We start from the raw sequence: 16,770 nt of genomic DNA, 5'->3' as shown, positions 1-16,770 counted from the left end.
TTTGCGTGCATGATTAGTGTACGGTCAAATCGGGGGCGTCACAAGTTGGTATCAGAGCCGACTGCCTGTAGGAATCCCCCTTCCACACTCCTTGGTCGAAGTCGAGTCTAGACATTGCAAAACTTTTACTAACATGGCTGTGTGCCTTACGGGCCCACGTCGCCATCTGGGTGGTATTAGGATCTTTTACTCCTTGATCCTTACTCTGGGACTCTGAGCTCTCTTCTATTCGGGTTAAATGAATTTACTAAAAATCTAACTTAGGTTCTCGAAAATACTTTCTCCCGGAGAGCCCCTTCAGTCCAGATGATCGCCGGCTGCACTAGAAGATTTCGAAGATACTCTCCGATATTCTGTCGAGACCTTGTGCGTGTTGCTTTTGCAATTCCCTTCTATCGATAAACCTCTATGGATAACCACGTACACGTGCCATTCATATAATCATTCCTCATTGATCTTGTTATTAAAAGATGCCCCAAAATTCTCTCTATTGTTCTGAGAATACTTTGTGCCTACTGCCTTGCATTCCTTGCCACATGAATACCACTATGGGTAATTTCTAGCACTCACCGGATATTTGCTCATCCCTAGTTGGTTCATGTATTTCACAAAAGTCTTCAAAATACTATTTGACCTTCCGAAAATCCTGAGTAGCCTATTACTCTTGAAGTTCTTACTTGATTGCATTATGGTTAATCCCATAAGTCTATAATTTTATTGGCATCCCTTGTCATTATCATTTTGAGTCCATTGATTCAAAATGTTGTGAATGCTCGCCAGCCTCAATCAGATCCAATGATTCATCCTTCCGGCTCACACGTCATTTTAAACATGAGCTGGTTATCGACCAATCAAATTGTCGTCGATTGTACCCCTAAGTCTATTCGACTGATCCATTCTTAATGAGAGCGTTGGCTTTTGATCCCTTGATTTGGAAATGCTAATCTTATGCCCTTTCATTCCATCTTCCTCAGATAAAGTACCGATACTCGCATCAGCTCCATTATAGACCATAGGACCCGTTGTTGGATTATTATCCGGCAGTGTCCTTCCTATTCAATAACCTTGTGAGCCTCTCCATGGGTATGTGATACCTTTGGTAAATTGTATCCTCTGTTTTGCTAACCATGCTCTACTTTCGAGCTTGTGATATTTACCCTTGAAACTTGTGGTATATGTTTCTAAGAAACCCCGATGGGTTGAACCTATACAACCTTCTCTAAAACCGTGTGAACTCGAAAGTTTTCACGAGTCATACACTTCTAGTATTTTGCCAGATGAAATTTCAACACTACAACTTCTTCGAAAGTGAGAAGTGAATGAAAGGTTATGCATTGGAGAAGTGGGAGTCGACCTTGGACCTTTGTGTTCATGCCCATGGACACGATGTAGATCCTATCATGGAAGCTTCTTGTAATAATAATTATTTCCTTAATATAATATCCTTTGGTATTGGTGAATTGATCCTTTGCAAGCGTGGTTCTGACCATATGTTCTTCTTAGATCCATTTCTCGGGCAAGTTTAAGCACTTGTCTTCTGTGGATCAATACACCATTCTAACCTTTACTTTGATCTTTCGTCGAGTATTACCCCCTCTGGTATCTCGAGATTATCACGGAACTGCATAACGTCTTATGCGTTCTTCATCAAGTATTACATTCTCACTGATTCCAAATTTTTTTTCTTTCACGGGCTCTGAGTTAATAAACACTCAAAGACATCGATAACTGAATCGAGTTCACACCGCGATTAAACAACTCTTGGTAACCTTCATTACTTACGAATTTGAACTCAATCACGTAAATCCTAACCTGCTCAGCTATATCATTATCGTGCCGATTTTAACTGTTCTACCTGGTCCTTAACCCCGGAGCACAACTTTCGATGATGAGCTAAGCTTACGTCGATCTCCCTCATCATTCCATTTCGCCTTGAACAACAAGCTTGATTTCGAGTTTGTGTCGTACCTGTGGTTCCAATAACCTCTTTCTTCATCATTCCTTTGGCTTGGTGTCATCGCTGATCGATTACATCCTCATGAAATCTCTCTACAAAATTTGTCGTGATCATCATCAACAATTGACTCCTTCCAAGGTATCAATTGAATTCATGATGAGAAATACCATCCTTGCCCTCGATGATTTGTTTTATCATCTACCACTTTATTGCCTTCCGTTCAACACAAACTTGTTCGTGTTTTGTGTTATACCTTGCTATCCAACATTGGTTCTCCTTTACCTTGGAGTATTACCATCCTTTATGTCAAGAATGTCGTGAGAATTTCACCACCTCTTGATAATTCTTGATATAAGTGATACTTATCGCCATCACCATTCTTGTCTTGGTCCCCGTGTTGTTCCTAACCGGAATACCGACAAATGGACTAGTAATTTTAAAACTTCTAGCAACCTTATTGCTTTGAAGTTAATGGTCGACATCTCATTCTTAGGCCATTTGTTATCGAATCACCTTCTAACATTGATTATGCTACCTAAGACCGTAGTTCGGGTGCACCTTCTACCAATGTTTAATTGTGTATGTTTTCCTCGAGCATACCTCACTATATCATTTGATCTGACAAATGTTATCTCTTTGTTCGCATAATTGTGGAAATCCATCTTTTGGAAATCCCAATGATTTGTTGCTGAGTTCATCAGCCACCTCCTCATCCTCTCCTTGGTTTACTGATGAACTCTTGTTTCGAAACTCGCTTCCATAGTTCATTTCCCGAGAATCTTACGAGGTCTTCTCGTCAATTCTTGTCGTACCTTGTTATCTCAGGCATCCTGAGTCTGAGGTATCCTGACTCCAATCAGATCTGAAACTCGGTCAGATATGATGGTTGGAATATTTTCCAAGAGTCATAACATTGGTCCTTATATGACCCGGTAAGATGATGTCATGCCTAGCACACCTGGCCGAAGGACCTATTGTTATAGTTTCCTTTTCAGCAAGGTTATCCACTCTTCCATGAGGAAATTGTAAGACTTATTCTACAAGTTATTCCTAATAGACCCTTTGTGTTTCCAAAGTCTGATATTCACCTGTTGACCATGTCCATGCTATCTTGAAGCATGCCTGTGGTACTCCGATTTTGAACAGGAACAATTGAAGCCCAATGTTAAATGTTTCCTGCTCAATTATCCAAACACCGCTGTAGGGATAATGTCATGAAAATTCTCTCCCGTACCTAAAGAGTTTTCTACATTATATCATGTCATGGATATCATGATCTGCTTGTCCTTGGGTAGGATATACCCTTGAAATATGTATTTAAACACATTTTCCTTTCCATTGTTCAGTTTAAACTAATGATCACATTTTCCTCTCCATTGGTTTGTTTGACCTTTCTTGTGATCTATATAATCTAAGCAGTAATAATTCATTGCTTATGTAAACACCTCGGTGTACCATTCTGTCAGCAAGACCCTGTTACTATTGTTGAAAACTTTCTGGTAACCGCCGATGGACGAGAACTCTACCTATTGGTCCGCCTCGTTCAACGAGCAGGAAAATGGTTCTCTTCGTCCCTCGCCCTTGGTACCGATGTTGTTGCCGACATAACCGACAGACTATCCTCTGACATGCCTTGCTTTCATGATCGTGCAATACGTCACCGCCCTTCCTGCTTTTAACCCACATGGTGGGCCCATAACCCACAGTTCCTCAGGATCGAAACCTGACTCTCCTGTACACCCCCTGTTCCCAAAGTTATTCCTCACGCGTGGCCTCGTGTGTAATTCATGAGCCACCTTCTGATGAGATCATCAATCTGGTATCTGACGCAATACTTATTCCCATTGCTCTGAACCCCTTTCACACTTCACTTCAGGCAACGAATGATTGCCTATGCGCTCGAAACTTCTCATGGTACCTTATTACTTTGCTCTCGATATTTTCTTAAGTTTCAATTCGAGAGTTACTTTCCGCCACCTTCCCCAATGTTATCTACCAGATGAGCAACCTTGTAGAGGTTTGTTCTTCCGAATCTACCGTTTTTCCTTACCGTAAGTACGATGAAGACACAAAAAAAGGAAGACGACTTCATCATGATGACATGAAGCAAAGAAATGAAGACGTCGACGTAATGGATCAACCTCTTCGAGAAGAGCAACCTAGACTGTGAAGAATCGTTAGAAATTGCGTAACCTAGTCTCCCGCCTTACACCCCCCTTAAATCTTGGGACGAGATTTCTTGTAGTGGAGGAGATTTGTAATGCCCCGGTAGTTAAGCTACAGTAACCCTCCGGAAATGATGCCACATCACCTTAGTTAGTGTTGATAATCTCACGTTAGTTCAAAACCGGTTCGAATTCAAATTCAAAATCAAGCAAACAATAAAAGTTTTTAAATATTAAAACTAAAAATGTTCGGAGTGAGCCAAATAATGCATAAGTAATTATGGTGGTGAAACCACACTTTTATAAAAGTGTTTAAGTGCACTATAGTAAATAAAACAGTAGCAAAACTATTCTTTAAATGACATTTAAATATTGAACAATTACAAAACTATTTTTTTAGTTTGGGTAGAAAAATAATGTGGCAGTGGCATTGTTGGTAACATCCATTTAGGTGTCACTTTGGTATGTAATGAAACTATTATAAATAGGAACTAAAAGGAAAATAAAAGAAATAAGATAAGGGTAATAAAAGTAAAAGGAAAAAACAAAACAAAACAAAGGAAGCCAAAAAAAAGAACAGGACCCCCCCCCCCGACCCAACTGGGCCACGGCCCAGCTAGCCGGCCCACCCCTCCTACCTTAACCCCACTCCCCTGAAACCCTAGCGACGCACACCCCCACTCCTCCCGCACGAACTCCACTCCTCCCGACCGAGACCCACCCCCCCCCCCCCCCCCCCCCCGCGCCCGATCCCTTTGCCGCACCGGAGCCCCAGCACGCCGGTGCGCCCGCGCCCAAGGACCGCCGCCTCCGCCTTGCTGTCCTCGCGCCACCGCCTCCCGGGAACTCCTCCCATGGCCGTCACCGTCCGGTTCTCCGCGTCCATGTCGCGCCAAGCCGCCTCGTCGCCGGAGATGGACGGATCCCGGAGGCACTATCGCGGATCCGGCCTCCCCCGAGCTCACAGACCTCCCCAGCCGCTTCTATGTGAGCTTCCCCCCACCCCCGCCCGAATCCCCCTTATCCCCCTCGATTCATTCGCCGCGACCGCCTGCTCCTGTTGAGGCCGCCATGACCGGACCTCCGTGCTCACCCGCACGCTATGCTTGCGCCCGCGCGCATGGTCCCTCCCCTGCTTGCCGCGCCCTTGCGCTCGTGCCCGCATCCCGTGCTCCACCGCCCATGTTCCCCCACGCCCATGGCTGCCCTGCGCGCCCGCTCGCACGTCCCTGCCCGCGCCAGGCCGCGCTCCTCGCTGGCCGGCTGGGCCCTGTGCTCCCCCCCCCCCCCCCCCCCCCCCCCCCCCCCCCCCCCCCCCCCCCCCCCCCCCCCCCCCCCCGCGCATGGTTGGGGCCCCGCCACGCCCGTCGTCGCCCGCGTCCGCTTCGGGCGGCACCTCTGTGCCCGCGCCTTGTTGCGGTCGGCTGCCGCTGTCATTGCTCTACCGCCGCCCGCTGCTGGGCGCAGCCCCAGCCGTCGGCTCGCCATGCTCGCTGGCCGCAGCCGGGTTCGCCCCGGGCGGCGCCCGGAACCAGGCCAGCCGACGCCCGCCTGACTCATGCCTGTTAGCCCGGTTCGCCATTTGGCCTATAACAACGGGCCCCTACCCAAGAACGTTTTAGAAAAAGAAATAAAGAAATAAAAACAATATTAATTAATTAATTAAAGACTTAATTAACTGATTAAACTAATTAACATGTTTAGTTAATCTCAGACTATGACGAATGGGACCCACGCTTAGATGACTGGTCAACGGTCAACTTTGACCGCTGACGTCACGTTGATGTCACAATGACACAGTAATTCTTTTTTGAATTAATTAGATAATAATAATCCCAGAAAATGATTAAATCCTTTAAAATTAATATAAAATAAACCATAGCCGGATGAAAAACTTTGTACATGAAGTTGCTCAGACGATGAGACGAATCCGGATACGCAGCCCGTGCGCCCGCCACGCATCCCTAGCATAGCGAACACGCAACTTTCCCCCTCCGGTTCATCTGTCCGAAAACACGAAACGCCGGGAATACTTTCCCGGATGTTTTCCCCTTTCACCGGTACCACCTCATACCGCGTTAGGGCACGCCTAGCTTCACGCTTTGTCTTGTCATGCATCGTCATGCATCTATTTGCTTAATATTTATTGTTTCTTCCCCCCTCCTCTCTCGCTAGACATCGAGACCGACGCTGCTGCTACCCAGTACGACTACGGAGTTGACGACCCCTCTCTCTTGCCAGAGCAATCAGGCAAGCCCCCCCCCTTTGATCACCAGATATCGCCTACTCTTCTCTATACTGCTTGCATTAGAGTAGTGTAGCATGTTACTGCTTTCCGTTATTCCTATCCTGATGCATACCCTGTCCTTGCTACTACTGTTGTTACCATTACCTGCTATCCTATTGCTTAGTATAGGATGCTAGTGTTCCATCAATTGCCCTATACTCGTGTCCGTCTGCCATGCTATACTACTGGGCCGTGATCACTTCGGGAGGTGATCACGGGCATATACTATATACTTTACATAGTTACATTACCTGTGGTACTGTTCGGAGTTGGGGGCTGAAGGGGCAGGTGGCTCCATCCCGGTAGAGGTGGGCCTGGGTTCCCGACGGCCCCCGACTGTTACTTTGAGGCGGAGCGACAGGGCAGGTTGAGACCACCTAGGAGAGAGGTGGGCCTGGCCCTGGGCGGCGTTCACAGATACTTAACACGTTCAACGAGATCTTGGTATTTGATCTGAGTCTGGCTACTGGCCTATACGCACTAACCATCTACGCGGGGACAGTTATGGGCACTCGACGTCGTGGTATCAGCCGAAGCCTTCGTGACGTCAGCGACTGAGCGGCGCGCGCCGGATTGGACCGTAAGCCTGCTCTTGTATTAAGGGGGCTAGTTCTGCTTCCGGCCGCGTTCGCAACGTGCAGGTGTGCTAAGGGCGATGGGCCCAGACCCCTGTGCGCTTAGGTTTAGACCGGCGTGCTGACCTCTCTGTTGTGCCTAGGTGGGGCTGCGACGTGTTGATCTTTCGCGGCCGGGCATGACCCCGAAAAGTGTGTCCGGCCAAATGGGATCAAGCGTGTTGGGGTATGTGGTGCACCCCTGCAGGGAAGTTAATCTATTCGAATAGCCGTGATCTTCGGTAACAGGACGACTTGGAGTTGTACCTTGACCTTATGACAACTAGAACCGGATACTTAATAAAACACACCCTTCCAAGTGCCAGATACAACCGGTGATCGCTCTCTCACAGGGCGACGAGGGGAGGATCATCGGTTAGGATTATGCTATGCGATGCTACTTGGAGGACTTCAGTCTACTCTCTTCTACATGCTGCAAGACGGAGGCTGCCAGAAGCGTAGTCTTCGAAAGGATTAGTTTATCCCCCTCTTATTCTGGCATTCTGCAGTTCAGTCCACATATGATACCCTTACTCCATTTGATACCCATGCATATGTAGTGTAGCTCCTTGCTTGCGAGTACTTTGGATGAGTACTCACGGTTGCTTTCTCCCCCTTTTCCCCCTTTCCTTTCATTCTGGTTGTCGCAACCAGATGCTGGAGTCCAGGAGCCAGACGCCACCGTCGACGACGACTCCTACTACACCGGAGGTGCCTACTACTACGTGCTGCCCGCTGACGACGACCAGGAGTAGTTAGGAGGATCCCAGGCAGGAGGCCTGCGCCTCTTTCGATCTGTATCCCAGTTTGTGCTAGCCTTCTTAAGGCAAACTTGTTTAACTTATGTCTGTACTCAGATATTGTTGCTTCCGCTGACTCGTCTATGATCGAGCTCTTGTATTCGAGCCCTCGAGGCCCCTGGCTTGTAATATGATGCTTGTATGACTTATTTTATTTGTAGAGTTGTGTTGTGATATCTACCCGTGAGTCCTTGATCTTGATCGTACACATTTGCGTGCATGATTAGTGTACGGTCAAATGGGGCCTCACGGCAAAGTGGCTTGAAGCCATGAAATCTGAGATGGGAATCCATGTATGAGAACAAAGTATGGACTTTGGTTGACTTGCCCGATGATCGGCAAGCCACCGAGAATAAATGGATCTTCAAGAAGAAGACTGACGCTGATGGTAATGTTACTACCTACAAAGCTCGACTTGTTGCGAAAGGTTTTTGACAAGTTCAAGGAGTTGACTATGATGAGACCTTCTCACCCATAGCGATGCTTAAGTCCGTTCGAATCATGTTAGCTACTGCCGCATTTTATGATTATGAAATTTGGCAAATGGATGTAAAGACTGCATTCCTGAATGGATTTCTGGAAGAAGAGTTGTATATGATGCAACCTGAAGGTTTTATTGATCCAAAAGGTGCTAACAAAGTGTGCAAGCTCCAGCGATCCATTTATGGACTGGTGCAAGCCTCTCGGAGTTGGAATAAACGTTTGATAGTGTGATCAAAGCATATGGTTTTATACAGACTTTTTGGAGAAGCATGTATTTACAAGAAAGTGAGTGGGAGCTCTGTAGCATTTCTAATATTATATGTGGATGACATATTGTTGATTGGAAATGATATAGAATTTCTGGATAGCATAAAAGGATATTTGAATAAGAATTTTTCAATGAAAGACCTCGGTGAAGCTGCTTACAAATTGGGCATCAAGATCTATAGAGATAGATCAAGATGCTTAATTGGACTTTCACAAAGCACATACCTTGACAAAGTTTTGAAGAAGTTCAAAATGGATCAGGCAAAGAAAGGGTTCTTGCATGTGTTACAAGGTGTGAAGTTGAGTAAGACTCAATGCTCGACCACTATAGAAGATAGAGAGAAAATGAAAGATGTTCCCTATGCTTCAGCTATAGGCTCTATCATGTATGGAATGTTGTGTATCATACCTGATGTGTGCCTTGCTATTAGTTTAGCAGGGAGGTACCAAAGTAATCCAGGAGTGGATCACTGGACAGCGGTCAAGAACATCCTAAAATACCTGAAAAGGACTAAGGATATGTTTCTCGTTTATGGAGGTGACAAAGAGCTCATCGTAAATGGTTACGTTGATGCACTTTGACCACTGATCCGGACGATTCTAAATCGGCAAACCGGATACGTGTTTATATTGAAATGGTGAGCTGTCAGTTAGAGCAGTTCTAAACAGAGTGTCGTGGCGGGATCTACATGTGAAGTGGAGTACATTGCTGCTTCGGAAGCAGCGAATGAAGGAGTCTGGATGAAGGAGTTCATATCCAATCTAGGTGTCATGCCTAGTGCATCGGGTCCAATGAAAATCTTTTGTGACAATACTGGTGCAATTGCCTTGGCAAAGGAAACCAGATTTCACAAAAGGACCAAACACATCAAGAGACCTTCAATTCCTCCGGGATCTAAGTCCAGGTGGGAGACATAGAGATTTGCAAGATACATACTGATCTGAATGTTGCAGACCCGTTGACTAAGCCTCTTCCATGAGCAAAACATGATCAACACCAAGGCTCCATGGGTGTTAGAATCATTACAGTGTAATCTAGATTATTGACTCTAGTGCAAGTGGGAGACTGAAGGAAATATGCCCTAGAGGCAATAATAAAGTTATTATTTATTTCCTTATATCATGATAAATGTTTATTATTCATGCTAGAATTGTATTAACCGGAAACATAATACATGTGTGAATACATAGACAAACAGAGTGTCACTAGTATGCCTCTACTTGACTAGCTCGTTGATCAAAGATGGTTATGTTTCCTAGCCATTGACATGAGTTGTCATTTGATTAACGGGATCACATCATTAGGAGAATGATGTGATTGACTTGACCCATTCCTTTAGCTTAGCACTCGATCGTTTAGTATGTTGCTATTGCTTTCTTCATGACTTATACATGTTCCTATGACTATGAGATTATGCAACTCCCGTTTACCGGAGGAACACTTTGTGTGCTACCAAACGTCACAACGTAACTGGTGATTATAAAGGAGCTCTACAGGTGTCTCCAAAGGTACATGTTGGGTTGGCGTATTTCGAGATTAGGATTTGTCACTCCGATTGTCGGAGAGGTATCTCTGGGCCCTCTCGGTAATGCACATCACTTAAGCCTTGCAAGCATTGCACTAATGAGTTAGTTGCGGGATGATGTATTACGGAACGATAAAGAGACTCTTCGTAGAATATGTAGGCCAATATGGGCATCCAGGTCCCGCTATTGGTTATTGACCGGAGACGTGTCTCGGTCATGTCTACATTGTTCTCGAACCCGTAGGGTCCGCACGCTTAAGGTTACGATGACAGTTATATTATGAGTTTATGCATTTTGATGTACCGAAGGTTGTTCGGAGTCCCGGATGTGATCACGGACATGACGAGGAGTCTCGAAATGGTCGAGACGTAAATTGATATATTGGAAGCCTATGTTTGGATATCGGAAGTGTTCCGGGTGAAATCGGGATTTTACCGGAGTACCGGGAAGGTTACCGGAACCCCCGGGAGCTAAATGGGCCATGATGGGCCTTAGTGGAAAAGAGAAGAGGCAGCCCTACATGGGCTGCGCGCCTCCCCCTTCCCCTAGTCCTATTAGGACTAGGAGAGGTGGCCGGCCCCCTCTCTCTCTTTTCCCCCTCCGCGAATCCTATTCCAACTAGGATTGGGGGGGGAATCCTACTCCGGAGGGAGTAGGACTCTCCTGGCGCGCCCCTTGTGGCCGGCCAGCCTCCCCCCTTTGGTCCTTTATATACTGAGGTAGAGGCACCCTAGAACACACAAGTTGATCCACGTGATCTATTCCTTAGCCGTGTGCGGTGCCCCCAGCCACCATAGTCCTCGATAATACTGTAGCGGAGTTTAGGCGAAGCCCTGCTGCTGTAGTACATCAAGATCGTCACCACGCCGTCGTGCTGACGGAACTCTTCCCCGACACTTTGCTGGATCGGAGTCCGGGGATCGTCATCGAGCTGAACGTGTGCTCGAACTCGGAGGTGCCGTAGTTTCGGTGCTTGATCGGTTGGATCGTGAAGACGTACGACTACTTCCTCTACGTTGCGTCAACGCTTCCGCAGTCGGTCTGCGTGGGTACGTAGACAACACTCTCCCCTCTCGTTGCTTTGCATCACATGATCTTGCGTGTGCGTAGGAAATTTTTTGAAATTACTACGAAACCCAACAATATGGGGGGCGCGGCAGCTCGTGTTGGCTGTTGTGTTTCCCCTCTTGGCCCATTAGGCCCATATCTTTTGTCGGGGGTATCCGGAATCCCTTCCGGTGACCCGATATGTACCTGGTACCCTCCGGAACACTTCCGGTGTCCGAATACTATCGTCCTACATATCAATCTTTACCTCTCGACCATTTCGAGACTCCTTGTCATGTCTGTGATCTCATCCGAGACTCCAAACAACATTTGGTCACCAAATCACATAACTCATATAATACAGAATCGTCATTGAATGTTAAGCGTGCGGACCCTACGGGTTCGAGAAGTATGTAGACATGACTGGGACACCTCTCTGGTCAATAACCAATAGCGGAACCTGGATGCTCATATTGGCTCCTACATATTCTACGAAGATCTTTATCGGTCGAACCGTTATGACAGCATACGTTATTCCCTTTGTCCATCGGTATGTTACTTGCCCGAGATTCGATCATCGGTATCTTCATACCTAGTTCAATATCGTTACCGGCAAGTCTCTTTAATCGTTCCGTAATACATCATCCTGCAACTAACTCATTAGTCACTTTGCTTGCAAGGCTTCTTATGATGTGTATTACCAAGTGGGCCCAGAGATACCTTTCCGATACTCGGAGTGACAAATCCCAATCTCGATCTATGCCAACCCAACAAACATCTTTGGAGATACCTATAGAGCATCTTTATAATCACCCAGTTACGTTGTGATGTTTGATAGCACACAAGGTATTCCTCTGGTATCCGGAAGTTGCATAATCTCATAGTCGAAGGAATATATATTTGACATGAAGAAAGCAATAGCAATAGAACTGAACGATCAATATGCTAAGCTAATGGATGGGTCTTGTCCATCACATCATTCTCCTAATGATGTGATCCCGTTCATCAAATGACAACACATGTCTATGGTTAGGAAACTTAACCATCTTTGATTAACAAGCTAGTCTAGTAGAGACTTACTAGGGACACGATGTTTTGTCTATGTATCCACAGATGTATCAAGTTTTCGGTTAATACAATTCTAGCATGAATAATAAACATTTATCATGATATAAGGAAATAACAACTTTAGTGTTGCCTCTAGGGCATATTTCCTTGCCGGCGTGCCGATGGCGGCCCTCGTCGCCACGGCGAGGCTCCGTTCGGTTCCATCCAGCTGCGAGGTTGGGGGACGCAACTTCCGGTGAAAATCGCGCCGACTTTGGTCATGGAGGACGATGGCGGCATCTATGACGTCGTTCCCTTCTCGAGGCATCGTTGTTGCAGGTCGTGGCACCCCACTCGTGATACTCCAGGGAAAACCCTAGATCCGGATCTACCGGATCGGACGATGATGGTACCTTTGATGTCATTGTCCCTCCCGAGGGCATTGTTTTGGAGCAAGTGCTAGTTGGGCAGGACAAGCGGAAGAACGGTGCCGCATACACCGCAAGGCCGACGGCGGATCCCGGTGGCATGGTGCTGTGGAGGTTCGTCGACGGGCGTGTGTGGACGGACGTGCATGATGATGGAGTTGTCTGGCGTCGTGGTGGCGTCGACGGCGGGCCAGGAAAGGTCGATGGGTCAGTTTCTACTCTGGAGATGGACCGGTGGAAGATGGCGGCGGCAGTCTCTGAGAGTGCATCGGTCCGGTATGGACCCAGTCCCGGTGTGTGGATGGGCTGGGGCATCCAGGTTTAGATGTTAGGGTTTGGTGCGATGTCCGTTTGGTATTAGACCTGGATATTCGGCACACCTTCATCAATGGGATAGGAGTAGCAACGGGTGTTGCCTAGATGGTGGCTTTAGGCTGACTGATGTATTACTTTGTATGGCCTTCGTAAATAATTAATAAAATGGCCGCATGCATCGTTTAAATGCAGAGGCCGGGGGTCTATCCTCTTTTTCCCAAAAAAAAAGTGAGAGATGAAGCCTACCTAAAGACCTGTCAAGTCGGATGTCCATACCCAAATACTTCATCTCGAACTCACTCTTGAGCATGATCTTCACCTCATCAATAGGAGAACGGCTCTGTGGCGTCCGAGAAATAATGACCGCAGCAGAGAAGAATGAACACGTCGTGTTCTTTCGTAGTTCATTTTCCTTCGAGATCCAAAGAGTGTGGAGCTGCTATATAGGAAACGTGCTTTGGAGCTTGAGAAGGAGATAGAGCGTGATCACGTAATCCTGGTAACATACTGTAACATTCTTCAAAACCATAGTACCACATAACAAATGAATAATGTTTTTTTGCGAAACAAATGAATAATGTTAACCGGACCATTTTCCTTAATAATTCATAACAATTAACATGAGAGAAACATCTCGTCGCAGCAAAGCACAAGATTGATGCTAGTTTGTATGCAAGAATGCACACATGAGAAAGCCAGAAGTACTCCAAAATTGTATCAGTATCATATTTCGCAGAGGCAATATTGATTGGTAATCGTGATGTTCATTACATTTTACATTTATACCACCTCACAGATAAAACAAATCATGCTTTTGGTATCCCCTATTTCACCTTTGTACCCCACTTGCAATGAATTCAATCAAATGAAAATATACACGTATGAACCATTGGGACTATATGGAAGAACTACTTTCCCTTGTCCAGTTTAGTGTGCTATTCTCAGACGCTCTACACGTGCAACAGCAGAGGTGGAATGCTCACGAGGACTGAACAATCGGTTGGTCTGCAAAAGGGCCATATAGCCAGCCCCTGGCGATATGCCCATAAGCAGCCTCCGTCAAGTGAATACCGTCCCAGCTCCAGTGGGTGGTTGGGTCAGCACAAGCGGTGGCACCAGGCTCCCCGCATTTGGCTGTCACGTTGAAGTTGTAAGCGGCTTTGGCAACGGACCCAGGAGCCCCACAGCATGCCCTAGGTAACTGCTTGTAGAATCCTGAATTATAAAGAGGAAATGGTTAGGCCCCTGCATTGTGCCATTCTCATCAAACAATAAAGCATCCGCATACTTCCGATTTAGTAGTTGAGACAGAAACATCATCCCTGCCAGCAAGATCAGGTTGGCAAAGGCATGCATGCCCTGAGAAAGTACAGGGTGTACTTTCTGTTACAAGGCAACACTGAAATGGAAACTCTAGAGGACGAGTACATGGGATCTAGATATGGCAGGGACATGTAGTCATGTATTGACAAAATGCGCTACCATCCAGTACTCTAAACTAATGAAGATCTTCTTCGAAAAGAGAAAACTAGTAAGTGAAAGATACAAGCATAAATCATAACGAAGGTTAATTGCCAATAGGTGAAGGCATACATTGGGAGAAGTATACACAATAAAAAGGAAGTGATTTTCTGATACAAAAAAAAACACGTGTTTACAGTTCATGGAGTACATATGCGTTTTGAGTTAAGGTTATAAGGATATTACAGTAACCTGTACAACTCATACGCCAGCATTTTACTGTACTAGAACACTAAATGCAAAAAACGTGAGTCCTTTAGCCTAGGTGGGAGTACGGGCAGGTTGTGTAAGTTCTGATTGGAGTAGATGATCTAACCATCCCAACTATTAGCCCCACATGACCACTAAACAAGACAGCTACCAATTGGACGAGCTTTGAAGTACTAATTGAAGTGATAGCTAGTACTTCCCCTTTACAGACTAGATAAATGATCCTAGAGCATCGGATTAGCAACCTTTGCTTCTAATATACTCTGAACATGGGTGAAGGTGCTTGAGTTGATATTCTGGCTGCAAGTTGTGTTGGCCATTTTTGTATTATATGCTATGTGCTCCAATCCAGGCGAAAGCATCTCTTGCTCTCTGCCCAGATCTGAACTGTCTAATTATTTATAGTATTGTGTTCCTTTCAAGGCGAACGGAAGGAAATCGCTGACTGCCTAACAGTTGACTTTACACCAGACAAAAATAAGCACATGCACACTAGTAATTAAGATCCATCTACAGTAATTAGTAGCACATCAGCAACAACATATGCATACTACAACCGGAACAATTTGTAAATCACTAAATTCTGATGCTTCGTGAGTTAGCTATGGCAAAAGTCGAGGTGTTTGAGAACTAACCAAACTTCTCAGGCTGGAGCATGAACTGGACAACTGGCGTGTAGTAGTCGCCATATATGATCCGCACATTGGGGTGCTTGGGCCGGAGCTTCTCGAGTGCTCTCTTGAGGTGTGCATTGTGCACCCATGAGAAGGTGTTGTACTGACGGATGCACCCGCTCCGGGCGCCATACTCGTGGGCTGGCATGTCGAGCATGTTCAGGTACACGGGGAAGCACCCAGTGGGCATCACCCCTGGCACGATGAGATCCACTGCCCCCTCGGCGATCAATTCCTGCACCATGCCGTACATGAGGAATCGTGGTTGACAGCGAGGAAACAGATATGTGAGTAACAAGGAAGAAGCAATGGCTACCTCGACGCCATCGGAGATGCCCTGGATGACATCCGGCATGAACTTGTACGCCTCTGAGAGGCCCTTCCCGGCGAACAGGGGCGCGTTGTAGTCGTTCCCACCGAACTCGCCGACGACGAACAGCGAGTTGGCATAGAACTCCTTGCATTCCTCTGCAGAAACATTCCCAAATCACCAATTAGTTGATCACAATCCAGCACGTATATGGCTGCAAAGGCGCGATTGCTTTTGACGTTTGTTTACCCTTGGTGCCGTTGCAGAAGAAAGGCTTGAGGTCACGGAACCACTGGATTTGGGTCATGAGGGCGCCGGAGTTCCAGACGACGGCGCCGAGGCCCCTGGCCTCGAAGTAGGGCGTGTCGAGCGCGGTGGCGCCGGTGATGGCGAAGTTGGCGCCGTGACTCAAGTCGGAGCGATTGGCCTTGGACGGCGGCAGCAGGGGCAGCCCGAATTCCTGCGCTGCAGTTGCGGTGGCCGATCGAGCAAGCGCGTCAGGACAGGACCCACCGAATCTCGGAGGCAGAGGAAGCAAGCAGCCAAACCAAAATCAAACACGGCAGTCAGTCAGTCAACTCACCCAGGTGGTCGATGACGAGGCGGCCGTCGGAGCAGCGGCCGGTGGGCTTGCCGAAGTAGGTCTGGCCGTAGGGCAGCCTGGCGGTGGCGAGGATGTCCGGCACGCCGTTGGCGATGAGGTTGCCGGCGTCGGCCAGCGAGTCCCCGAAGTTGAACAGCGCCCGGTACTTCCCCTTGGCCTTCCCCTTGGCCTTGGCCGCGTCCGCCTCCCCGGCCGCCGACGCCGCGAGGACTACGACCGCGAGGAGAACCGCGAGCGCCTCCCTTCTCCCCATGCCGGCCGCTCCTTGGGTGTCTGTGGGTCGCTCGGTTCCACGCGGGGCGGGCGAGAGGAGGAAGAGAAGCGGGAGACGGAAGACGAGGTGGTGGGTCGAACCGCTCGCTCGGTCGTCGCTGTTTGTAGGAGAGGGAGGGGGACGCGGTGCTGCCTGCTGGCGCGGCCGGTGGCGGCTGCTCGTGTGGCGCTTTCCCCGGTTGCCGAATTTTAAAACCACACCAGCAGGAAAATGACAGTGCGCCATCACCCACCAACCACG

At 47.3% G+C, this 16,770-nt stretch overlaps 1 protein-coding gene across 1 annotated transcript; it reads right to left on the bottom strand.

Moving 5' to 3' along the window:
* Positions 1-13,639: 13,639 nt before the first annotated feature.
* On the bottom strand, positions 13,640-16,770 carry LOC125544464 (GDSL esterase/lipase At5g45910-like). Its single transcript, XM_048708166.1, has 5 exons — positions 16,236-16,770; positions 15,902-16,117; positions 15,659-15,810; positions 15,304-15,577; positions 13,640-14,152 (listed from the first exon to the last, which is right to left on the bottom strand). Exons 1-5 carry the CDS (start codon positions 16,753-16,755, stop codon positions 13,917-13,919), a joined length of 1,398 nt encoding a protein of 465 aa, XP_048564123.1. The 5' UTR covers positions 16,756-16,770; the 3' UTR covers positions 13,640-13,916.

The sequence above is a fragment of the Triticum urartu genome, chromosome 3, assembly GCF_003073215.2.
Source record: "Triticum urartu cultivar G1812 chromosome 3, Tu2.1, whole genome shotgun sequence".
In the NCBI taxonomy this organism is placed as follows: Eukaryota; Viridiplantae; Streptophyta; class Magnoliopsida; order Poales; family Poaceae; genus Triticum; species Triticum urartu.
Note: the sequence above shows the minus strand (reverse complement) of the source record. Positions and strands in the feature narration are given on the sequence as shown.